This window comes from Musa acuminata, chromosome BXJ3-10, assembly GCF_036884655.1.
Source record: "Musa acuminata AAA Group cultivar baxijiao chromosome BXJ3-10, Cavendish_Baxijiao_AAA, whole genome shotgun sequence".
Classification (NCBI taxonomy): Eukaryota; Viridiplantae; Streptophyta; class Magnoliopsida; order Zingiberales; family Musaceae; genus Musa; species Musa acuminata.
This window is the reverse complement of record NC_088358.1, coordinates 18259205-18285406: the sequence shown is the minus strand read 5'-3', so window position 1 is coordinate 18285406 and position 26202 is coordinate 18259205. Positions and strand designations below refer to the sequence as shown.

The window sequence follows — 26202 nt, the reverse complement described above, 5'->3', positions numbered from 1 at the left end:
CATGTCAGAATATTGGACGTTAAGCCGGAGGAACGGTCGACGTATCGATAGAAGGCTTCGGGCCGTGGATTCGGGCATCGGGCCAAGAAGAGCAGATACTGTTCCAAGGATATCAAAGTTGCAGAGTCAACTAGCCGATTAGGCAATAGGCTACAAGAGAGGATGATGCACCGAAGAATCGGACGAAGTATCGAGGAACTAATGACATGTCGGACAACTTGATTAATGCTTAGTATTAATTGTCTAGATCGAAGTATGTTTTTTACATGTGCAGGATTAACTACGATAGCAAGGCATGAAGCAAAATGAAATTCCGGAGTCAAGATCGAGATCACGTTGGGAGTTCAAGAGTTCGTCGGAAGTCCGGACGTTCGTCGGAAGTTCTAGAGGAACCAGCCGAGAAGTCTTAGAGCTTGCTAGAGAAGCTCATCAAAACTTGCTAAGAAGATTATCGTAAAGTCCAGGAGCTTACTGGGAGTCCGTTGGAACATTGCCGAGAGATCGTTGGAAGTTCGTCGAAAGATCGCCGGAAGCTCGCCGGAAGAATAGACATATGGACTTATTTAACTTAGCAAATGTCTTAAGAATCATAGTTAGCACGTAATTGAGCTTGGATTTGGGCCACCCCAATTAGGGGTCAGCTAGGCTCATGTAAGAATTGTGTTAGACCCAATAAGATGCCCAAATAGTGCCCCAAGAAGTCTCACAATCATGGCACAGTCTTTGAGATTGTGTCAAGCGGTGGTACCGCCAGTCTGGGCGATTGTACCACCCCTAGCAAGGTGCCAGGCGGTGGTACCGCCAGTCTGGGTGGTGGTATCGCCCAACACTGCCCCCCAGGCGGTGGTACAGCCAGACCTGGGCGGTGGTACAGCCAGACCTGGGCAGTGGTACCGCCCAGGGCAGTGTCAGTCAGACTAACACTACACGGTGGTACCGCCCGTGCCCGGGGAACTCGGGATGAGAAAGTTTTAGGCTCTAAATTTGAATCAACTTGAAGCCTATAAATACCCCTCTCATCTTTGGTTAAAGCACACAAGCATAGAGAGTCTAAAAGCAAAGAAACACTGTTAAAATCTTATGTGATCTCTCCCTCTTCTAAAGTGTTAGACTAGTTTGAGAGAGGAGTAAGTGAGTGCTTGTAAAGGTTGTCTCCTAAACCCATGAAAAGGAGAAGAGGGGTGTAAAAGGTGATTGCCCTTCACCTATTAAAGGAAGGCCTCTATTGGACGTCGGTGACCTCATCGGAGGAGGAAGCTGAAAGTGGATGTAAGTCACGTTGATCGAACCACTCTAAAACTGCCGTGTTCTCTGGTTTGCATTTTATTCTTGCTATTACCTTACTACAAACCTCTTTAAGTGCTTACTGCCTTCAATTCATTTATGAACGTGTTTTAAGTTAAGATATTTAAGAAATAGTTTTACGTCGAAAACCGATTTTATCGAAACGAAGTTTTTGAAGACGTGATTTTACCACTGCACTAATTCACCCCCCCCCTCTCTTAGTGTCGACTCTTGATCCTAACACCTATGTCAAAGTCATGTGTCATCGTTTAAAACTAAAAAGTAAGTTTCATTATAAAAATCATCAAGATCAATAGTATACACATTATTAATCCTTAAGGCAATCATAAATTCAATCATAAATTTATTTTTATTTTTGTATAATATCTTTATAATGCAAGTATTAGATTCAAATTTAATGTTATATCCCTTATCACATAATTGACTAATGCTCAGTAAGTTATGTTTTAAACTATCTACTAATAAAATGTCTTCAATCAAGAGGTTTGATTTGTTACCTATATTTCCTTTATCAATAATTTTTTCTTTGTTTTTGTTTCCGAATGTAATATATCATTCATCTTGGCTAGTGAGCTTAGAGAAATGTATTGGATCTCTGGTCATATGCATTGAGCATCCACTATCAAGATACTATCTTTTGCTCCTAGCTTTTGATTGTAGATATATCTAAAAGAAATGAGGATTTGTTTTCGGTATCCATTTAACTTTGGGTCCCTCATGAATAGATCTACCTATATTGACTATTGGCATTAAGTTATTTATGATTCCTTTAGGAACCCAAACTAATTTATGCGAGCTATATCTTTTAAATGAATATTTATAGGCATAATGACCATATCTACTATAAAAATTACATTTACTTTTAGGGGAAACATACAATGTGGGTCCTTCAACAAATATAGTAGGTTTTGTTGAGTGTTACTACCCACAAAGTCGATTCCTTATTTTATGTATATTACCTTTGTTAGCAAGGATCATATTTAATGATATGTTTTCAACTTTAAAATTTTCTAATATTTGTTGTAATACCACATTTTCCTTTTTGACTAAGTCTAACTCTTCACATTGAGTACAAGAGGTTAATATTCAATTGTCATACTCATTTTTTAATTTTTTTAATTTACTAGAGAGAGAAGAATGATCTTTTTTAGCAATTTATATTTCTTACTAACTAATTTGAATTCATCATATAAATTATAAAATGCATTAAGTAATTCATCATAAGATAAAGGAGTTTCGATTGAGTCATATATCTCGTCGTTGAGACCCATCAAAGCGTAGTTCGCCACCTCATTTTCATTGGATTGCTCTTCGTTTTCTGATGCATTTAGATTCATCCCAAGTCACATTATGTGCTTTCTTCTTCTTTTGTGCTAGCATCTTCTTCTTCAGTTGTGGACACTCACTTTTGAAGTACTCTAGCTTCTTGCATTCATAGCAGATGATTATGTCCTTTTTTAGTTTATTTTTATTTTTAGTGTCTTATTTTATGAGATTTGTTTTGTTCCTTTTTATAAATTTTTAAAAATTTTATGAATAGTGTCAAGTCATCATCATGACTTGAGTTTTCACTCAAGTGGTCTTCTTTAGTTCTAAATATCATATCCTTCTTATTCTTTGGAAGGTTGTTCTCATATTCATTGTGTCTTATAAGTCATTTCATAGGTTATTAATAATCTTATGAGTTCTTGAAGAGGAAAATAGTTTAAGTCTTTTGCTTTTTGAATAGTAGTTATCTTTGGATCCCAACTTTTTGGATGCGATCGTAAAATTTTATTAACAAGTTCAAGATTAGTATAACTTTTATTAATAGCTTTCAAACCATTAATAACATCTGTAAAACGGGTGTGTATGTCACCAATAGTTTCACTTGGTTTCATTCTAAACAATTTATAGCTATGCACCAAGAGATTAATCTTAAATTCTTTAACTTTACTTGTGCCTTCATGTGTAACTTTGAGTGTGTACTAAATATCATGTGCAGTTTCATATATAGAAACACGATTAAACTTATTTTTGTCTAAAGTACAAAATAAAATATTCATATCTTTAGCATTTAAAGAAAATAATTTTTTCTCTATATCATTCCATTCATTCATTAGTCTAGAGGATTTTTGAAAATCATATTCAATAATATTCTATAAATCAAAGTCCAAAGAAATCAAAACAATCCTCATTCGCGTTTTGTAATACGTATAGTTCGTCCCATTGAATATAGGAGGACGAGTGATAGAGTGACTCTCTTGATTGTAGGAAAAAGCCATATAATATCTCTTGGGTGTTAAACCAACTAAGAGAACTTGGCTTTGATATCAATTGTTAGGATCGTAAAGTCACTGGGGGGGGATGAATTAATTCTTTCAAGAAATTATGATTTAAAAATTCATTCGATGAAACCAATATAAAAAATATGCTTGACTTAGAAAATGAGTAAGTGTAATAAGTAAATAAATCAGAAAGCAATAGCAATAAAGAGCATAAAAGGACATGCACACTGAATTTATAGTGGTTCGGTTGTCGTGACCTATGTCCACTCCCAATTCCTCCTCCGTCGAGGCCATCGGCTTTCGCTAACGATCTTCTTTAACTCTTTTTTTTTTTACAAGTAGTCCTCACAACTCCTTTAGATTGACTTATAAGATTGAGGAGGAAGGACTAAACACTTTAGATTGCATACTTAGAATTACAAGTTTTTCGAGCTCTTTTCTTGCTATCTCAAGCAAGAATAAATGTGGTATTTATAGGCCTAAATGACTTCAAAAATAAATCCAAAAAGTCTCATCCCTAGGTTTTCATGGTACTAGTGGTTCCACCGCCTACAACACTAAGCACTGGTAGTACCACCGTCAGTCTAGGTGGTACTACTACCTGACACAATCTTAAAAACTGTGTTCTGGCGGTAATACCACCTGTCAGTTTGGGCGGTACCACCGCTTGACACTAGCGACCACCGTTGGGTTTTTCAAGAATGTACACTTCGTATGTTCCAGCTCATAGGTGGTTCCACTACTTTGTCACGAACAAACTTCTAAACAAGATGTTTGATGTAATGCTTATGTATGTCCGTGTCTTTTGGGTATGTTCGTACCTTGTACAACATGTAGAGGGACGGCTGAAGACTTAATAGTCCCATTTTAGTTAGGTTGGTGGCCTCTTTAGGCTTGTAAATAAAGGTTGTGTCATGTGGACACGTGTGAGAGATTTTCGATCTATAATGGACCATTTTACCCTTTATTGTGCAACTGTTCAGAGCTTGTAAAGTCTGTTTGTAATTTGCATTGTCTATGAAGTGTTTTTCGGAGATGTTTGCTTATGGATCCCGATTGAGGCGTTCTCTCTAACCTGTTCTCTCTTTTGTTGGTCCTAAGGGACAATGAGAGGCTTCGGGGAGGCTGACCTTTGCGGACGGACACGCAAGGGTGCCGCACGACTTAGGCAAAACCAGCTAAGTCCATGATAGATGGTATCAGAGCGAGACAAGCACTCATATAAACACTTAGCATGCAAACGTGGGGGACCTAGCGGGGCTGCGTTGAGGGCAGTCAGCACACGCATGACCGTTTGAAGGAAAACGGGCATGGAGATATAGGGAAAAGGAGTCGCTCGGAGGAGCGGGCATTTGACATTGGCATTCAGAGGAATGGCGCTAACCCTTTGCACAAGAGGCACTACGAGAAAAGGCAAGCTTGGAAGAATGCGAAGCGCACAAAGGTTGGGATGGTTGAGTTTGAGCTACGGCTCAACGTTGACAACTATACTTGATGGTGCTCATGACAAGCGAGGCGCTTGGTAAAGGATGAGACCATGCAAGGTGGAATGAGTTGCTCAACGACCAAAAGAGTTATGCAAAGCTCACAGAGGTGAGGGGAATTGCTAACTCAAAGAATTTGGTACTCATGCATGGACTTGTATGCGGACGATGGAATATTCGTGGCCATCCCAAGGTGACCGAAACTCGGCGCCATGGAGCATTGAAACTTTCTCTTCGGCATGTGAAGGATACGTCCGTAGGAGGCTGAAGTGTGCAACGAGTTCAGCATGTTGCTAGGCCTTGAGTGGTGTAGCGGGGGCTGTATTGATGTGGAGTCGCAATCTAGCAAGTGTGTTTGCAGGAGGCTGATCAATGCACAATTTGTTCAGTAGATCGGAGTAGTCCAAGGGGATGGTGGTCTCCGAAACAAAGAGAGATGTTGCTCCAATGGGACAGTTATCCAGGAGAGATAAGTCCCGGCTCTCCAGAGGGAGAATCATGTGGGACGGACCTCACGAGTTGAGGAGAAATACCTCAACAAACAATAACTCCACGAAGCTCAATGGACTGAGCAAGTTACAAGGAGTCGTCGCATGATCTCGCTTGAGAGAATGCATTGGTGGATGAATTGCGAGATCAAGTGGGGGAGCGACCCAAAGCAACACAAATGAAGGCACACTTAGAGTCAATATGGAGATCGGACTCAAGGGAGGGCTGACCCATGGAATGGTGGGCACGAGGGCCACCATCAACTCAATGCAAAAACGAGGAGCGGAGCAACTTGGGTGTAACTTGGCGAAGTACCCAAGCCGCATAAAGGGAGCCAGCATAGAAGTTGAAACATGGAGCGAAGGCACAGTGCTTTCCTTAGACAGAGGTCAAGGACATGAACTCTTGCAGAGGCAAGAGTATAATCATGTTGTTCCATGGGTCCTTCATTCTGACGGAGCGGACTTATCTTGTATGGTGCCAAAGACGAAAGGAGCTTCTGGGCACATGCACTTTATCTTGAAGAAGCATTTGATGGAGGAACTAAGGCGACTCAATTTGCGGAGGCGAAATTGGGTTCAGAAGGCCTTAGCATAGGGCAAGAGGACTCAGAGGTGGGTACTCTTGAAAAATATACCACAGTGTTGTCATTCAAGTTACTATAAAGGAAGCGGTGTGCAGCGGAGATTGTGTTGGTAGGGGCAGAGGCCTAGGATCCAAACAATGGTGCATAAATTACAATGAAGTCGGTGGACTTCGGGAGCTACTAGGCGACAGACTGTCCTAGAGCAGTGCTTCATCTAGGTGTGACCCAAGAGTGGGTGAATGAAGGTCGATTGCCAAAGGAACGAACAAAATCGAAGGTGGAAGTGACCCTGCGATATATTGGCAGAGGCCACACATGGAGGGACCACAATTCGAGTTTATTCCACAAGGATCAGAATGCAATGGAGATGTCACCAGGAGGCGACATGGTGTAGCGGATCGTGGTTGAACAGTTCGTGGTAAATGCGATATACACGACATAGTCCCGTGAGGGACTAGATCATACGGAGGCATAATCGGGAGCTACTAGAAGCTCCACTTCGGTGAACAACACGATGGCAAAAAGGGCTATGGATTTAAGGAGTGAAGGCTATGGTACCGCAGAGGCGGGTCTTTCGTGCGTACATCGAATTTTGCATCGGATGAAAACCTTGGTCATCAGCATATGGGGGCTATGTTCCACCAAGGGAAAAGTTTGAATGCAAGTACCAGTGAGTCCCATGAGAGGGACTTGATCATACATAGGTATTATCAAAGCAGCTGGAGATTTGAACTGCTCCAGAGCTCATATTCGCTTAAGGGAGCCCGGCAAGTCAGAGGACTAGGTCGAGTAAGCGAACGTTGCTGCCAAGGAAGCTAAGGAGAACAGAATCAGTGCAAACCCTACAACGTGATGGTAGAGGCCATGTATGGGAGTTGTAGTCTGTCTTTCCATCGACCAAACAGACTGCTTAGAGAACACAAAGGTGTTGAAGCAAGGGGTCGAAAGAGGCGAGAAAGCAACGACGAGTCCAGAGGGACTTAACCACCCAAAATCAAGCATCAGTTAGAATGGAGGTGGACTCGGATGAGTGCCACAGAGGCATATCTACTGATTGTGAAGAAAAGGGATACAGATGCAAGGCGACGGATAGTAGGGCCATGAGCATGGCAGCGCCATGGTACCGTAGAGTTGGGAATTCCGTGAAAGTCATTGATCCCTTGCTCTCATGGAGGGAGAGCGCTTGGTCGTGAAAGGGGCAGAGGAGGTGGAGCATGCAGAGGCAATCTCCAAGTACCGAGACAAGGCTGAAGGGTAGGGGCCGAGGAACTTCATAAGACCGGTGTCAATGAGCTTCTCATCAAGATAGCCAAAAGTGAAGGACTTCGGGTCATGCAAGAGTGCATAACCAAGGAACGAAGTAGGCAGTACACGGTACTGTACCTTTGCTACTCAGTGGAGTAGGTGGCAGGGTTGATGGAGAAGACGGTACAATCCCAGAGGCGACCAAACCTTTGAGAGAATTACTCCAAGTTGGGGTGAAAACTTCCTGCATTCCAGAAGTTTGATGGCATTGAGAAGGTGAATCACAGTAACTATCTCAACGCAAGAAGTGCAAACACTTCAAGTGCTTCAGAAGTGTGAGCAAAGAGCAGGCGAAAGCTAGTAACCAGCTCGATGCATAGAGTACAATCTCGAGGAGGCGGGCGAAGTCAAGCAACCTTTGCCTTCTCAACCCTCAAGAGCATGGGCGAAACCGAGTACCCCAATTCTCTTATCTATCCAACAGAGGAGCTCTGCACAAGTTCAAAGACCCTTCGAAGATAATGGAAGACAATAGTTGTCAAATCCTCACCAACGGTGATCAGTGCTACTGAGAGTAGATTGTCCGCTTCATTTCCCAACGAAATGTCAATCGAAAGCGAAAGTGATGCGAACCTACTTGGATGTGACAACTAAGCAAAAGAAGAGTCAATGAGCAAATGTTGTGGAGGAAGGACCCAAAACTTCAGAAGTTTGCGAGACGATGCTCGTTAAAGCTCCAACAAGCATCCACCCAATTCAAGCAGCATGAGGCATTTGAGAGATTGGCGCAGTAAGAATGGTCTTTTCCTTCATTTGGAGGATCCGTAGGAACCAATAGGGATCAATACAACTCAGCCAACCCCACACTAGAGTCAGAGTCATTGGCGAGTTGAAGCAGCATGGCAGATCAAAGGTTCGACTACTCAAAAACAACAGCGGAGAGCAGCTGGGAGCCAAGAGGCGCATTGTAGCTGGAGCAGAAGATTGAAGACTCAACAAAGGCGAGGAGTTGCAGTGTCGATAAAGGCTTCAACGAGGATGTCGAAGGAATAAGTGGGGGAGAATGTCACAGACAAACTTCTAAACAAGATGTTTGCTGTAATGCTTATGTATGTCCGTGTCTTTTGGGTATGTTCATACCTTGTACAGCATGTAGAGGGACGGCCGAAGGCTTAATAGTCTCATTTTAGTTAGGTTGGTGGCCTCTTTAGGCTTGTAAATAAAGGTTATGTCATGTGGACACGTGTGAGAGATTTTCAGTCTATAATGGACCATTTTACCCTTTGTTGTGTAACTATTCAGAGCTTGTAAAGTCTGTTTGTAATTTGCATTGTCAATGAAGTGTTTTTCGGAGATGTTTGCTTGTGGATCCCGATTGAGGCGTTCTCTCTAACCCGTTCTCTCTTTTGTTGGTCCTAAGGGACAATTGGAGGCTTCGGGGAGGCTGACCTTTGCGGACGGACATGCAAGGGTGCCGCACGACTTAGGCAAAGCCATCTAAGTCTGTGACAACTTGGTCTAGCGGTGCCACCGCTTGACCCAACTATAAGTCATCGAATGAGCCTTCCAATCGGCTCAAATCAGCCCTAATTCAAACCCAATGATCCCCTAATTAAGTTGGCATGGTTATATCCAAAACCAATTCAATTAAGACCTAAACTATAATGATCAAAACCAAGGTTCGCCATACCGTACCGTACCGGCGTTTCGACCCGGGCTCGGTACCGGTACGGTACGGTATACCGCTCGGTACACCCAGGTGTACCGAGCGGTACACTCAGGTGTACCGAGCACTGTAGCAGTGCTACAGTGCTACAGTGCACTGCTATAGTGCTCGGTACGGGCGGACCGATACAGGGCGGTCCGCGTACCGCTACCTGTCGGACCGGTACGTACCGCCCGTACCGGGCGGTACAGTCCGGTACGGCAAACCTTGATCATGTCATTGGTTCATCCGAATTCTCGGCGCATCATGCTTTTCTTCGGTATATTGCTTGATTCATCGGCATGTTGACTCTTGCAACATCCGATCTTGGCATAATGTTTGATTCTTTCAGCCTGATGCCTGATCTTTGACTTCGACCGAATGTTTGATTCTCTTGCTTTAATCGATTTGCCTTTTCATGATCGAAAATAGTCTTGCATCACTTTTTTTAAACACAGATTAGTTCATACACTCATCAATTGATTTCATCATCAAAATCTGATATTCAATAGAAGAGGGACCAGGAGACCACTACATGCCTAGCGTCAGACTAGTCGACGCACATCCACTTAAGATAGGACCAGAAGCTCCTAAGCTCATCGTCAACGCGGGAGAGGTTACATGCGTACGACACCGTACTAGGCAACAACAACTCGGTGCTACTATTGGTGGTCGCTTCTATGATGACGTCTTCTCTCACAATTTATGATGGTCTTATTTTTTTAATTTAAAATATATATGTCATTATATTAATAGTTTATTATGAGTCAACATGCCACGTAATCAAACTCTAATGTTTGTTAACTCATACTCGATGGGAGGGACTTATATGCTATATTTTTAAAAATATAGATATTATTTTAGACATGAGTAAACTATAAGGACTCAAGAGATCCATAATCAAAACCATATAAACTAAAATAGATCTTTACCCTTTTTTAACTTAAATTATTCATGTCATTATATTAATAATTTATTATGAGTTAGCATACTACGTAAGTAAACTCTAACGTTTGTTAACTCAAACTTGATGGAAGGGACTTATATATTATATTTTTAAAAATATAATAATTATTTTAAATATGAATAAATGATAAGAGCTATATATATATATATATATATATATATATATATATATATATATATATATATATATATATGATGACGTCTCCTCCCATAATTTATGGTAGTCTTAGTTTTTTTTAATTTAAATCATACATATCATTATATTAATAATTTATTATGAGTCAACATGCCATACAAACTCTAATGTTTGTTAACTCAGACTTGATGAGAGGGACTTATATGTTATATTTTTAAATATATATATATTATTTTAGACATGAGTAAATCGGTTCAAGAGATCCATAATCAAAATCATATGAAATAAAATGAATCTTAATCGTATGTATATATATATATATATATATATATATATATATATATATATATATATATATATATATATATATATATATATATATATATATATATATATATATATATATATATCTTCCCGTGATTTGACCGAGTCCCACTTTTAGCGAAGGCAGAGACAGACAAGACATCGGAATCAACGTGCTGAAGCACACAGCCCTTCATTATATTTATGCAGCGAACACGCAAACCATGGTTGCGCACCCTTGATCACCGAACATAGAAAAGTAAGCTGTTGCGATGGCTTCTCTAGTCCATATCCTTTCGGAGGTCTTCAGGGCGGCAAAGGCGGAGCTACTGCCGAGTGCTCACTCTTCCCTCGACGCCATTTCTGCTGTTACATTCCTCCAAGGGAGGAGCGATACGATCAGACCGACCATAGCGATGCCAAGGTCTCCGTCGAATCAATTTGGCCATAGATGAATCTGTTTGTAACTGGTGCACATATAAATACCAAGTAGCTTTTCTGGTGCATTTAAATTGAATTATGTACACTAAATGTAGCAACAACCTCTCTCAAATGTATTATGGGTTTTCTGCCAAAAAAATAACTTGGTTTCTAATATTTCAAATCCATTACAAACTAATTCAAGTCACCAGTGGAGAATAACAAAAGCAAAGCAAAAATGACCCTTGTCATCAGATGTCCGGAGTTCCAACTCCTGTTAATGCACATGGTCCGAATATGTCTGTGAGAGCTTGCAAAAAAATGCAATACTCTGTAAGTGGTAGTCCGATGTGGTACCTCCTCGATCATGTAGAAGTAAAACAACCAGAGAATCCCCCTGCAGTGTATTCACCAGCAACAAAAAGAACATTTACCATCAGAAAGATCACAAGACTCAAAAAGGATAGGATACACCAAACGGATTCCATGAGTGCTTTTTTGGGGACAAAAATCATTCAGTGTCAGGCTTGGGTTGTCACATTGAAGAAAACTTCACAGTGATAGTGAGTTTAATTAGAGAAATGATTCCGGGAGGGATGGCAACAATCTGTCAAGCCATGCTCAAATTTTCCATCAACCATGCTAACCTAGTCTATGCTATAATATTCATCGAAAACTCAAAATCTTGTTTCCCGGATACATCACTGATAGCAGCTAGAATGCAGGCAAAATATTTTTGTTCAGGCCTCTAATTATGGAAAATTAAAGCGTAAGAGTAGCAAAGTGTTATTGACTTATAAATTTGATGATACACTCAAAACACAGTAGCATTTCATTGAATTAGGAGGTCGATTTACAAAGAAGAATCAAAATTATAGATCCCTTGGTAAATTTATCTCAATAGTGTCTTTGCTAAGAGGTACTCAATAGTAAATTAGAGCTCAGAAAAGAGGGTACCTGAGTGGAAATTTCGTCTCTGGAATTTCTTCTACTATCATATTTCTCTGTTAAGCTGGGTTATCTTTAGATTCAGACCTCTGCTGTTTCCGATATTGAAAATAGACAAATTGGATCAGAATCTGATTTAGTTAAAGAGACTTTTGCTTCAAGCGATCGCTAGATATCAACAACAAATATGGAATTTGGCAGTGAGAGAAAAACTCCATTCATCTGAGAAAAACCATTGATAGAACATAAAACAAACAATATCATTGAAGGATACAAAAACATCCAGTAGTATACATCCTCCAGCATCAGCTAGCCAGGGTAGATTGGGCCTGATTTTATGCCAATCCAAGCTTTCCACAAGAATACTGCACAGAAAGATGCAGAATATGGTAGTTGCTCCTCGACTAAAAGCACAATCCCAGAAAGTCTATGTGAAGTTTCCATAAGTGCCATAAAATATTCAGCATACACCATACCTTCCCACATATGTTGCATTTCCACTCACCGCGAAAACAAACATTAATGGGTTAAGGCCCTGTAAGAGAGACACATGATCACACCAAGTGGTCAACTAACCAATATAGTTAACAAAAAGTAATAACATGTTAATCAAAGCATTTAAAAAGAATTTCCACATCCTCCGGTGGAATGGGGTGGGGTGGGGTGGGGGTCAGGTAAGTATGGTGGGGCAGAATGTATGGGTGGAGGTCTTAACAAAAAATTAGCCACACAAAGCATCATAAGATATGAGATCTTGCCTGAACATTGCCCCTTCTAATCTGCAAAACATTCGAAAACACAGAGTCAGATTAAGTTTTACATAAAGTGAAATAGCCATGTAAAAATGAGGATACAACAAAATAGCAGAGTTGCATGTTCCCACTGCAAAAAAGTTGCCGAAGTCCTTGCAATGTGCCAAAGATAAAGAAATTTGCTGACTATTGATAGTATTTCATACGCATAGAGTTCATTCTCACGTTTAAATATATCTGAGGAAGCCTTGCCCCCATATAAATAGCTGCCATTGCCCAACCAAGTAAGTTTCCGACTCCAATGCTTCCATCATCTTGAACATGGTCCTATGAATGGTTAAGTAAAATAAGTAATTCATTTCTGCAGCGATCTTTTAAAGATGATCAAAAGACAAGATAAAAGAAGACTTCACATGCTCAAGCAAATATGCAGCATTAACTCAAACAGGAATACGGACTAGCATTACCTGTAACAACTTACGTCCGACTCGTATGACCATTCCATTAGGTGATGCAGTGTGCACATCATTGGTGCAAAGATGAAGAACACACATACCAAAGAAAAATACAGCTGAAGGTACCTGAATTTGAAGCATGTGCCCATACAATTCATTATCACATTATGTAAAATCCAAAAAGAAAAGTTTTATGCAGCTATTCTGTACTCACTACAGCAAGCATATTTTTAGTACTCGAATTCGGTGGTGCAGATTGCGGGAAAATAACCCTGTCAAGTAGAGGCTCTTTTGCTACAGATTGCTGATTGCCACTTCTGGGTGGTGACCCTCCATTGTCACATGAATGTGGTAACCAAGCACCAAAAGCAGGCACGGGGCTTTTAGATAAAGACCGTGCTGACCTGGCATCAACGATTGGTAAATATGCAAAAGTAAGAACAAATGGAGGATAAACTGAATAACAATGAATGAACACCACAAAAACAGATTAGCATACATCCAAGAACAACATATCAAGTACAAACTGAATCACCAAAAAGAAATATTGATTAAATTCACTTCACATGGAACATTTGCCAAGACTAACACATCAAGCACAAACTGAATTACCAAGAAAGAAATATTGATTAAATTCACTTCACAAGTAACATTCGCTATGGAACTGATTTAATATAACAATGCTACATTAAAGAAGAATCACTTGTTCCACTGCTGCAACTGTACTGTTACTGGTTGGAAGCTGACAACCTTGTCAGTAAAATAAAATGCCAAAATAAATAACTATTTCCTTGATCTATGGAGAGGCTTATACATGACATAGACATGGAGCATCTGGAATGGGAACACGAAATAGGAATGTTGACAATGTCTATTAGAAACATGGCAAGACTTCCAAATCATTTCACAAACTCTTTGAAGGAAATATCTGAGAACACATCCTGCAATATGTAGAATCATTAGGTTAGTCTTGTCTAGGTTTTTATATATTACAAGGTTCATTTTGTACTTTAGTTCCCTAGGTCCTTGGATATTTGTTCATTCCTCGTGAATATATTTGAGGCAGTTCCCCCTTGAAAAAAACATGATTGATTATATATTTAACAATGATAACATTTCTTGCCTTGCCATTTGTCATTTCTACCAAAAGAAAGATATTAGGGTCCTGAAACACTTAGCAAAGGCTGATGCTAGAAGAAAAATCATAACAGGGTTGATATGTGCATTACAATGACTCTTTCTTCATAATGTGCAAAATGTAGAAAGCATTTTCATTTTGATCTGAAAGAGGAGGGATCGGAGAAGGGGATTCTGGTTGCAAATGAGAAAGTTTTCGTTATTGGATAGAAGGAAACAATCCAAATATAAGAACCTAAGCAGCAAAAAAATTGGGAACATAAGCTGCAAAAGTTCCTGAATAGTAGCAAAGTCTGCAATTGACACTATCTGAGATCTGAACCTTACACCTAACCAGTGAGAAGGAATGATTAGCTATCTTAAAAATTTCACCATATCCTACTTATATTTTAGGCCTCACGGCTGGCTATAAGAGAAATTAATGTGACAAAGCATTTTTGACAGATTAAAATGGTTAATAACTTACAGGTTGTCCTTATTTAAACCACACTGGAGATTACTTTTCAGATAAAGAATTAAAAGAAATCAGGACCTGAGGATCAATTAATCATAATAGGATCATTCATTTACACTTTGCTGAATCATGCAGATGTGACTGAATAAAGCTTAAAAAGATATGCCACCAGTCCCTCCATTCAATTTGACAGATAATTAACTGGCAGCTAGATTACTAAATCTGGAATACAGGCTGGTAAGAGTTTCTAGTAAGCAAGCCATCATGAAGAGATAATGCCCAAGAATGGTCCATGTGGTGATGTCCTACGTCATATTGGATTTATTTAGAAATCCTATGTCTTAAACATTATTTCTTGACTCAGTCATACCAAACCATAAGAAATAGAAACCTAGTAATGTAGGTCATGATTTAGATGAGACTCTACAAGGTGTGTCTTACAAAGAAAAATAAATATAGTAAACCCTTAATCTATTACAATAGGATCAAAAGATGATACTCAAGTCACTTGTCTCGCACAATATATTTATATCATAACTTGTACAAATTCATTTGCCAACAGAAAACAGTCTAATCATAAATGAAGATACAGATTTAAAACCTAAAAAATAGAATTAAAATGAACAAGAAACCTACGTGTAATAGAAGTCACTCCCATAGGAATCACAAAGTACTTCAACTGGAATTGGTGAGCTTGGTATGTTGACTTCCTTTGAGGGACTTGTGCCATTTGATTGGTAACCATGAACTCTAGTTTTCTTTGAATCTCCCAGCAGGCACTCTTCTGCTGATCCATCTTCTTGATGATGCTTTTGGCTCTGAAATCATAGCTAAAGATATCAAAAACCATAAGGTTCTAAAGAAAGTAAATCATCTCCATTCAATCAAATCAAAATTTACCAAAATATGCAGAATAGAATTTAGTCAAGATGGAAGCATGGAGGTACAAACAGGTAACAACAACTATCTTAACTTTATCCATACACTACAATTGAGATTTCCACATATAAGGACCCAAAATTTAAGATTCACTATTCGGTAATTATTTAAATTGATATATAACATATGTAATCTCAGTTTATATTGGTCAAATGAGGACCAATATATTACCTATGAGTTAAATGGTACAAATTACTAGCATACACCAAGTCTCTGGCAACAAAAGAAGAAGTGAAAGTTTTGCCTCAAGCAATATTTTAACAAAGACATTAAGATCTCCATTTATTTACTGGGGGTCTATAACATCAGATAGTATGTATTACCTTGACATGTATTCCATGTTTGTTTGGTTCAAGTCTATGGTAAATGTAACCATAATACATAGTCTGCCCAGTCAGGATAACTGTACTTGCTGTGTATAACTGCAAGTCAATATAACAACCATAAACCAAGATAAGTAGTAGAATTATACAACATTTACTGTCATTTAAGTTGAAAATCTCACCAATGCCACATAATACTGTGTCGGCAACTGCAAAAATAAACGTAGAAGTTAGCAAATCAGAATTCTTAATCAACTTTTTTTTTTTTTGGCAATCAACTTCATATTGTAAAATATCTAAGACATTATCCTTTTTCATTACTGTGACACCATTGCCAGCGTGACATCACAATGAATGTTTGTTTAGCCTAAAACCCAGTTCACAATTTGGTAGGCTTTTCTAGAACCTAATATCAGAGAGCTGGGAAGATATGATGTGGTCCATAATAGGGATACAACTGGGATCAGAAGTGAGAGCAAATAAATGAGATTGTGGCAAATACCTGAGATTAATCTGATCAACTGACCTGGCTTAGGTGAAAGGATCATTGCTTGCTTGACATTCTACACTAGGAAGAAATAATTAGGTAGATATAGTGCCCGTATTGTGTATAACTTTGAAAAAAGAGTGGATAGAAGGGAAACATTCTTGGACGATTACATCAAAAATGGAAGACGGAAGAAGGCACTGTGCCTAACTGCCCATACCCAATAGAAAGTAATGAATAAAGTTGAAATCATTTGACAAAAGAGTGCTGACAGCACACATTGAATACTCAGAAAATGCCCCTTGTTACTCTTAAAAGTGGATACACAATGCCCCTAGTAAGTTTAAAAAGTAGAAAACCAAGCAAATCTACTTCTAGCATAACTATAGTAAGAGAATGGGTTCAGTAATCACTATGGAAAATATTGGCTTAGACTCTAGGCACATGCACTTGTGATAAATTCTAAAAAATGTAGATAATTCATTAGATCAGAGATGGGAACTGATACAATGCAAGATCAAATGCATATCCATGCTGAAGAGCTAGGTCAATGGATATAGGCAGAGAGGAGTCAGACCATACTCTTAAACTTCAGAATAAGCATGAGAGGAGTCAGAAGGGCATCATAACTTTTTACAGCTGATACAAAAGGTGATAACAGAAAAAAGCACAATCAGGAAACAAGTTTAACAACGTGTTCCTGACAGAGTTCAGCAGTTTATAGATCTAAATCTGCAAACACCGTACACCAAGCTTAGCAAAATAATGCAATGTAGCTTATTAGAAAGGTTACTTAGTCAACTATGAACTTCTAATGATCTCCATATGAGAAAACCTGGAGAATGATATAATGATCAATTCTACATGCATAGATGTCAATGAAACTTACAGTAGCAGGTTCTAGCAGACAGCCGATGAGGTTAAATAAATCTCTGCAAGTAAATGGATCCATCATTAGAAGTTAATAAAGAAACAGGAAAAAGGTAAGGCTGGAAACAGAGAAGGGGTTTGAACCCATCAAATTAAATGGTGCTTTAACATGTTTAGCTTTGATATATGTCTAATAAGCAGTATATAGGGATGCAAATTGCTACTAATGATGATATCTGTGAATTCTCTTTTTTAAGAACACAACGTTTAGCACTCCCAGATATGAAACAAACAAAGTGCACAAATGCAAGACAATTCAACACTGAATTTGTTTGCCATCTTAGAAACACAAGGCCTGTACATGAAAAGGACTCAAATGGACTGTATCATCAACTTGGGAACAAGTTATATGTGTGAAACAGGCATCAGAACATCTTCTGTTATCTCCATTCATAAGACGAATAAAGCATCAGCAAGTCAATTAGTAACATTATCCTATCAATTTGTATTTGAGTAGATATCATGTTGAATAGTTTATTCGTCACTCAAGCAGCCAACATGTTGCAATTATGACAACACCATTCTTGCACTCCCTATTTGTTCTTAATATAGAGAACAAAACTTGGTACGTCTGGGAAACTAAAGAACTCAAACTAAAACGGCTTTATGCTGACATGAACCAAGAACAGGTTACACCGTGTAAAACATCCTGATTCAGCCAAACACTCAAATGCAGAGCATTACCCAAATGAGAACACTTCGTTAAAATTTGAAGCATGGTGCGAGATAAAAGTAAACATTACCCAACGATCCATGTCATTAGAAAAGCAATTGAAAGGCCTTCTGTAGATTTCTCACAGTAATTTGTCATGATTTGAGGAATCTCTGCAATTACCCAGCTGATGATACTGGCAGCTCCAAGAAATAAGGAAATTCCATCCTTTGTACTACAAAGGCAATACTTCAAGTACATTTGAGCCCATCGCGAGCAATGTTGGTTTAAGAAGCAATCAGGCGGAGGAGCTGTTTTAAGAAAACTCATTGCAGAAGTTAACTACTCCCAAGTCCCAACCTAGACAATTTCAACGAAAAGATTCAAGATTAATCTTAGAGAACACATGACCGATAAATCTGAGTACTGACACATCGAAAATAAGTTCCACTGCCTGCACAGAGAACTATAAGTCATCAAACTTTTTATACCTTCAGAGCATCAAATTATAGTTTTGAGGAATATAATATACACAGTGACTCACAACAGCACTTGCTCTATATTAAAGGTCCCACGAAGTTCTAAGGTCGAGTTAAAAAAAGATTCTTAGTCTCATAGCTCACATGTGAAACATATTCAGAACCAAATCATATCAGACTGTGCAGCGGCTCTGAAACCACAAAATAATCGTAATGCGGCTTAGTTGTGCATAAATCCATATGGTTTGGATTTTTTACGAGAATAATAATCCATACTAGTCGGCCACCATATATCTTACGGTAACAGAAATAATTTGTGCAGAATTATAATCTTCGCATGATGGAGAGCACAAAACCTATCCTGTGAAGAATGATATTCCAAACATATAAAGTCGCTCCTGCCTGCATGTTATACAAGACATCAACATGCACAAGGGCCAAAAAACCAAAGCAGCATCGTTGCAAGCAGCCACAGTAATACCACAAGAAACGAAAACATCGATCAGAACCCTAACAATGGTGATCAAGATAGTTGCTTCCGGTAACACGAAATCAGACTAAGCCATGATTTAATCTCGATACCGAACAGAGTTATCGCGTTCAAGGCAGAGCCTCAATCAGGAAATACCCGCAAAGAAACACATAAGACTACACATCATTCAGATCCAAGAACACCCGGAAAACCACCACAAGGACCAAAACACGATGAAACTAAACCGGCCACGAAACACTGCCGATTCATTATTGCTAAATCAAGCGACAACTCCAATTCAGACAACGAAAGAACAGAACAAAAACCTCAACTACAACACGAATCCTACATGTCAAAGAGGCGCATGGGGTGTGACCAGATCGGAAAGAGACCATGGATAAGCTTAAAGATCAAAATCACCTCTAGTTTCCAGAGAGATCCCGGCTGCACAGAGAGAGAGAGAGAGAGAGGAAAGCACTTCGATCGAGGGTTCCCTCTCTTCTCTGAGCGCCGATGTAGTACTACTGCGGAGATGAGAGTGCTGAGGTTGAGAGTGCACGGAACGAGAGGAGGAGGACGAGCGTCTCGTGCGTTCTCGTCTCCTCTCTTCCGCCGTTTTAAGTTGAGAGAGGCATGAGGCGGAGTTATTTCCGAAAACAAATTCTGTGGTGGAGGCTGTTTGGAATCCCTCCACCACCGTCCATCTCAACCGCCTGATTTGATGCAACATTTTTATTCAAATCAAGCGGACGGTCGGGATAAGAGAAAGGGGTGCGATGGACGGCTTTGAAGGGGCTTTATCACCACGTGGCGGGAAGCGGGATGTTCGCCGGATCACATGCGCTGCCAGCTGTCAGTTGATTGATCGATGCAAACATATACGCAGCGTTAAAATTATTGAGGAACATTTGAACTGTTCACGTGAACGAGCTAATTGGTTCTCTATGATCGATAGATGCTAAACGTATTAGTTATATGATTCGTAATATTTTTGGCGACATAACGGCTTCAATAAGTAGGACTTACTGTCAAATTGTGTATAGTCGTTGTGAAAACTTTAATAATAAAAGAATAATTGAGATGATTAGTCAGAGTAAAATAATTAAAGAGAAAGGAGCAAACAAAAAGGATGACATCTGTCTCATCTTAATTTTATCACTAGATTAGGTTATCGTAAAAAACCTTCTAGAATAAATAAATAAAGTAAAATTTTGTATAGATTAAGGCAACAACTATGTCTCTACGAGAAAACTCCTCTCATCGTATATTGTTTTTTCTCAATTTAGCGAGAATTTTTTTGTGAATTGCTACAATTAAATTTTATAAGAACTGATACAATTAAAAATATTTAATCATAGCAAACTGATACCTTGGTTTTTACATAATATTTGAAATGATATCTTCATGTTGACTTTCAAACTAAATGTACTAGATAGATTGGGTATATATTAATTGATAGTCTAACCTTTAAGCTTTATTAATTTTATAAGAACTACTTTTATCCCTCCTCAGTTACAGAGAAATAATATAGCTTTTGAGATAATAAACTTTTTGATTAATAAATTTTTTTTTTACTTTAAAAAAAAGAGAGAGAGATAGTTGTATACGAACGCAACATGAATGTCTTAATTGTGTGAACCCAAAAATATTTATAAATTAATTATGTATTTTTTTAAAATACTTGTAGTTAATCCATATATGGAAAGTCAAATGTTAGTATTTATTAATAGGTGATATGATCTTATTTGATTGTCAATTCGATTTTATAAAATTAATTTGACTTGATTTATTTTTTAAATACAATCATATCTAGAAGTGATATGAGTAGAGGGGAAGAGAATTTGTTTTCAAAGCAAAAGTCATTCACATTATGTGTCCATTGTCCCACTTGGATTTGATAGTGAAAGATATGCATATCTCCTTCCTACAACAGATAAAAAAAATTAGAGTTTGTTTGGTAAAATATATTTGATTAGATATTAGAGAATCATGACAAAAAATATATATCTTTTGAATATGATAATCAATATGATACCTTACTTGTCGCAAAGTAATAGATCGTGATCTATATATATTGTGAATATGTACAGAAAAGCTAAACTCATATGGTAGACTTGTCTTATTCTCTTTTCTTATTTTTAGAATTATTATAATTGATAAAATAAGGACATATTGAGAAATAAGAGAAGAGATCTATATGATCATCATATGATCCGTAAAAGGTTCTGTCTATATATAGGCGAGAGCAAATGAGTCAAAAATAATTAGCAGAGTTTCTCCCATCAAAATCATCTTAAGGTATCCTAACATAAATGAACTTTCTTAAGATTAGATGATAATCTTAATCAAAATCTAGTTAGAAATTTAATATATATTAACCAATTAATTAGGGTCATAAAATCTAATATTTTCTTAATTGACTTATTAATTGATAAGATATAAAAGGGTTTAAAATTAAAATAAATAAATTAAAATTTATTTAAAAATAATTTTACCTAATTAGATTCTAAAATTTTAGAAAAGTATTTATATATGTATAAATTTAAAAATATACCAATAAGTCCAACAAATATAATTATATTAAATTTGATTAGCAATGTGAGTCATAGTAGTTGTATGTCATCAATATTATACTTTCTTTTATGTACTACAACACTTTTACTGTTTCCTAGTATAATTCAAAATTATCCACGTAATTTATCTTGTTAAGAAAATATTCATATTCGATCATAATATATATACAAATAAATATGAATAGGATAACAAAAATAAATAATTTTAATTATATAAATAACAATATCGATTATAAAATTCACCCAAACACATATTAGCATATCTTTTCATAAACTCAATCATAAAAAATGTACTTTTAAATACTTTATGACATAAGACCTAAGTGAATAGATCAACAATTAATATAATAAAATTTAGATTCTTAACTGATATTAATCATTTCTAGACTCTTTCTTTAACCACCAAATACTTTATATCAATATCTTTAGAATTACTATAATACTTGTTATTCTCGTAGAAAAAAACTATTGTGATATGTTATAAAATATCTTTAGCAACTTAACAATTTAGTTTGACCATACTAAATCCTTAGATAAAATTTTACAATTAGAAAACTTGATTAGTGGCCTCAAAGCAGGTTATCAAATCGGCTTCTATTATTGATAATACAATTTGCATTATACTATTATACTTAGATAATATAAATCATAAAGTAGTCTTCTTATTATTGAAGTAATTTATAAAATCACTATATAAAATTATCATCATTTCAAATTGATTTGAATTTCCTTATGTGAGCATATAGTCTTTTATCACTTATAGATATCTTGCTTCATTTCTTTGCTGCCTTCCAACATTTTATTCTTGGATATATCTAATATTTACTTAGTGTTTTAACTACATAATTCATATCTAGTCTGATATAAACTTGAGCAAATAATAGATTTTCAACTATGCATATATAAAAAATATTTTTTATTTAATTTTTTTTTTCTAAGTCAATTTAGAAACACTGACTTTAATTGAATCTTATACCCTTATCATTTGTCAAACAAAACTACACACTAAATCTCTCTCTATGAGATAGTCTTAATAATTATTAAGATGTATCCTTAAATGTCTTTATATCGATAAGATAAGTTGTATCAATTATATTAATCATTTTAAAATTTTTATTAAAATTTTTTTTAACTCCGTGTAGTAAACCAGGATCATTTTTTATAAGTAAAATATTATTCATATACAAAACTAATATAACAAGCTTACTTCCATGATCTTCAAATATAAATACTGATCAATTATTTTTTTTAAATATAAAAGAAGTAATAGTATTATGAAATTTTATATGTCATTGTTTAAAAACTTATTTATGTTTTAAATGGATTTTCTAAATTTGTATGCCAAATTTTACATTTCTTTCTTTTCTCTACAAATCATTAGATTAATCAATATAAATTATTTTATCTAGATTTTTATTCAAAAAAATTATTTTTGCATCCATCTGATGTAACTTAAAATCATAATAAGCTACTAATATTTTGATGGTTTTTAATAAGTCCATTAGATAAACTAGAGAAAATATCTCATTATGGTTAATGTTTTCTTGATGAGTAAAACCTTGGTCATTATTCAAAGTTACCATTTGGGTCATGTTTAGTATTAAAGACTCATATATAATATATATTTTTATAATTATTAGACAATTCGGTGAGTTCTTGTATGTCATTCTAGTTCATTAATTTCTGTTAAATCTTAGATTTTAATGATGAAATTAATTGATAAGTTTATAGAAAATATTTTGATCATGAATTTGGATCACCAAATGGCCAACTATTGAGCAAGATAGTCAAACATTATACTAAGAAATTATCATGTCAAAAATTGGAGTCGAGCTGAAGGATTGGTCAATGTATATTTCATTGAACTTCATGCTAAGGGTTCGAGCATCGTGATGGAAGGATCAGATATTTAATTGAAAGACTAGATATCATAGGAAAGAGTGATGTGCCATAAGTTTAAATGAAGTACCAGAAAATCAGACAATATATTAGAATAGTATACAATATGTCGAACGATTTGTAAATATGCTATATGTGTGGTTAATTTGTCAAAGTCCTAATCAAGATCATTATAAATTAATTTGAGTTTATTTTAAGTCAAAACCATGTTAATTTATTAAAAAACTTATTAGACTTGAACTTGAGCCAAACTAGGCTTGTTAGAAGGCCAAACCAATGGCCTAAACTAGGCTTGGTTGACAAGCATTGTTTGTATTTTCTTAACCTTTTTGATAGTAGTATCGCCTATGGTAGTACTATCTATACTAGTAGTAGTACTATTAGAATCCATATTTGTAATTTGGTTATAGTGGTAGTGTCACGCCCCCCGAATAATATTGATAATATTAAAATTTTTCATCACAAATCGATCCAGGAACCAAACTAATATTTGAGGATACTGAAAAATATTCAATCATATTCATATCCATAAAACTTGTACAGTTTATAATCATGTATCACATCACTCAATAATTCACATTTATGGAAACCCAAGCCAACTTAACAAAACATTAACAACACTTATAAATCCACAAGCTAAACAATTTATACAATTAGAACTCCAATCATTTACCACTAGTTCATATCATTGTAAACTAAACATTTTGAAATTCCAAATAAGAGAGATCTTCTAACACTTTTACATGATATATCCATTCAGGTTCATCGATAACATTTCATTATGTACAAAATATGCTTATACAATAATAACATAAGAATCAACAAGACTTCCAAAAATTCTAAATAGCTCTCCATTACCTTAGCCTAATTTAAACATCTCAAAGAGTGATAAGTTGACCTGAAAGATTGATAACAACAGAGGGAGCTAAAAACAGCTCACCAAGTGACAATACATATCTAGAATGAAAAAGGATAATTTCAAACAAACAAGATATCACAATGCAAGACAGAATACAAGAGATTCAAGGATACCATCTTATTAGATATAAAATCGTAAATGTCATTTCAATCAAAATATATTTGGTTCATAACAAATGGAGTACAGAGTAATTGGAGCATATCAATAGCGTATGAGATATTCTGAAATATATCAATAGCATATGGAACATTTCAGAGTATAACAATGGCAGATGAAACATTTCGGAGCATATCAATGGCACAGGAAATGTTTCAGAGTATATCAATAACGAATGAAATATTTTGAAATATATCAATGATATATGAAATATTTCAAAACGTATCAATAGTGTATGAACATTTCAGAGGCATAGGGAGCATTTCGAAACATATCAATAGCATATGAACCATTTCGAAGTATATCAAAAAATAAATACGAAACAGAAGCTCAAACGTCGTATTTGACATTGCATTCATATCATTTTTATCCAAAGCATGTATAGAAAAACATAACCAAAGCTCTGGATATTATATCAAACATACAAAAGGTGAAATGAGATCACAAACAGAATATGATTCATCTATTTCTGAATGACCACCAGACAGAAGTCTCCCATGTCTAGGAGCTTCATCCACTCACGTTTAGGTGAAGTTAGAGGGGGCCGACAAAGCATCGCAGGCTCTATGCATAACTCCCTTTACTAATTCTAGCAAAGATTTATAGTATCCCACAAACACCATAGTACAAAAGGACAGTGTGAACAATAAAATTAACACATGTCGGAAGCACATGTGGAACAACGAAACGCACATGTGCCTTTATGAGTCAATACGATGCAAACATAATCTTTCACAAATGCATTCAAACTTGAAAGGAACTAAAGGTAAAAGTATACAAGGATTTTGGCATATATCAAAAGCACATATGGAACAATAGAATATACATATATTCATACGAAACAATGTGATACAATATAAACTTTATATAAAAAGTTTCAAGAATATAAATAATTTAATGACAAGATCATACAAGAATTCAAAGCAGCAATATAATGCTCAATTGAAGAAAGAATGCTAAATGAAATCAATTTCCAAAGGGAATTGAACAAGAACAAGCGAAATCGACCAAAGCCCGATTTTTGGCAGAATTCGAGAGGCACATTGGACACATGATTTAAATTATCAATTGTCTTCTTTCTTCCTCCACAACTACAACTCGTACAGTATATAGAGATATAGTCACCTGGTCTCCTTTACACTCATTCCTTTTATTTTTTTCTTTCCCAAATGTAGCTGTCATAACCACCGCCACTGCCATTGTCACAGTCACAGTTGTAACCGTAGCCGTAGTCGTAGCCGTTCTCACAACCGTAGCCCCTTCCCACTGCATACTTCATTTTTCCTTTCTCTCGTTCCTTCTTTTTCTTTCCCAAACACAGCTGCCGCAGCCATCGTCGCTGCCACAGCCATGCCACTGCCGCAGCCGTACCACTACCGCTGCCGCAACCGCAGCCACGACCGTAGCCAAACCATAACCACAGCCTCTTCTTCCTCTCTTACTCTTCTTCCTCTCCTTCTCTTCTAGCTGTAGATGCCACCTCTGCAGCCACAACCCCTTCTTCTTTCCCTCCTCTTCTTCCTTCTGCTTCCCTTCTTCTTCTTCTTCTCCTTCCTCCCCTTCTTTTCCCCAACGCACTACCTCTCTTCTCCTCTATTTCCTCCTGTGGGAAATAGAGGTGCCGCAGTGTCTTCTCCTGCTTCTTCTTCTTCCCTTCTCCTCCTCGATGCCCCACACGTCCTTTGTTTCCTCGTATAGGAAATAGAGGTGCTGCCGCCCTA

The 26202-nt window shown here is 36.8% G+C and overlaps 1 protein-coding gene across 1 annotated transcript; it reads right to left on the bottom strand.

Annotated features, from left to right (window-relative positions):
- Positions 1–11019: 11019 nt before the first annotated feature.
- On the bottom strand, positions 11020–19551 carry LOC135650937 (uncharacterized). The gene is made up of 14 exons (XM_065170650.1): positions 19355–19551; positions 18075–18343; positions 17291–17333; positions 16097–16123; positions 15915–16013; positions 15289–15470; positions 13276–13465; positions 13074–13187; positions 12832–12933; positions 12613–12633; positions 12331–12389; positions 12129–12219; positions 11864–11985; positions 11020–11303 (listed from the first exon to the last, which is right to left on the bottom strand). The coding sequence occupies exons 2-13, from the start codon at positions 18311–18313 to the stop codon at positions 11914–11916; spliced, it is 1239 nt and encodes a 412-aa protein (XP_065026722.1). The 5' UTR covers positions 18314–18343; positions 19355–19551; the 3' UTR covers positions 11020–11303; positions 11864–11913.
- Between the last annotated feature and the right edge of the window lie 6651 nt (positions 19552–26202).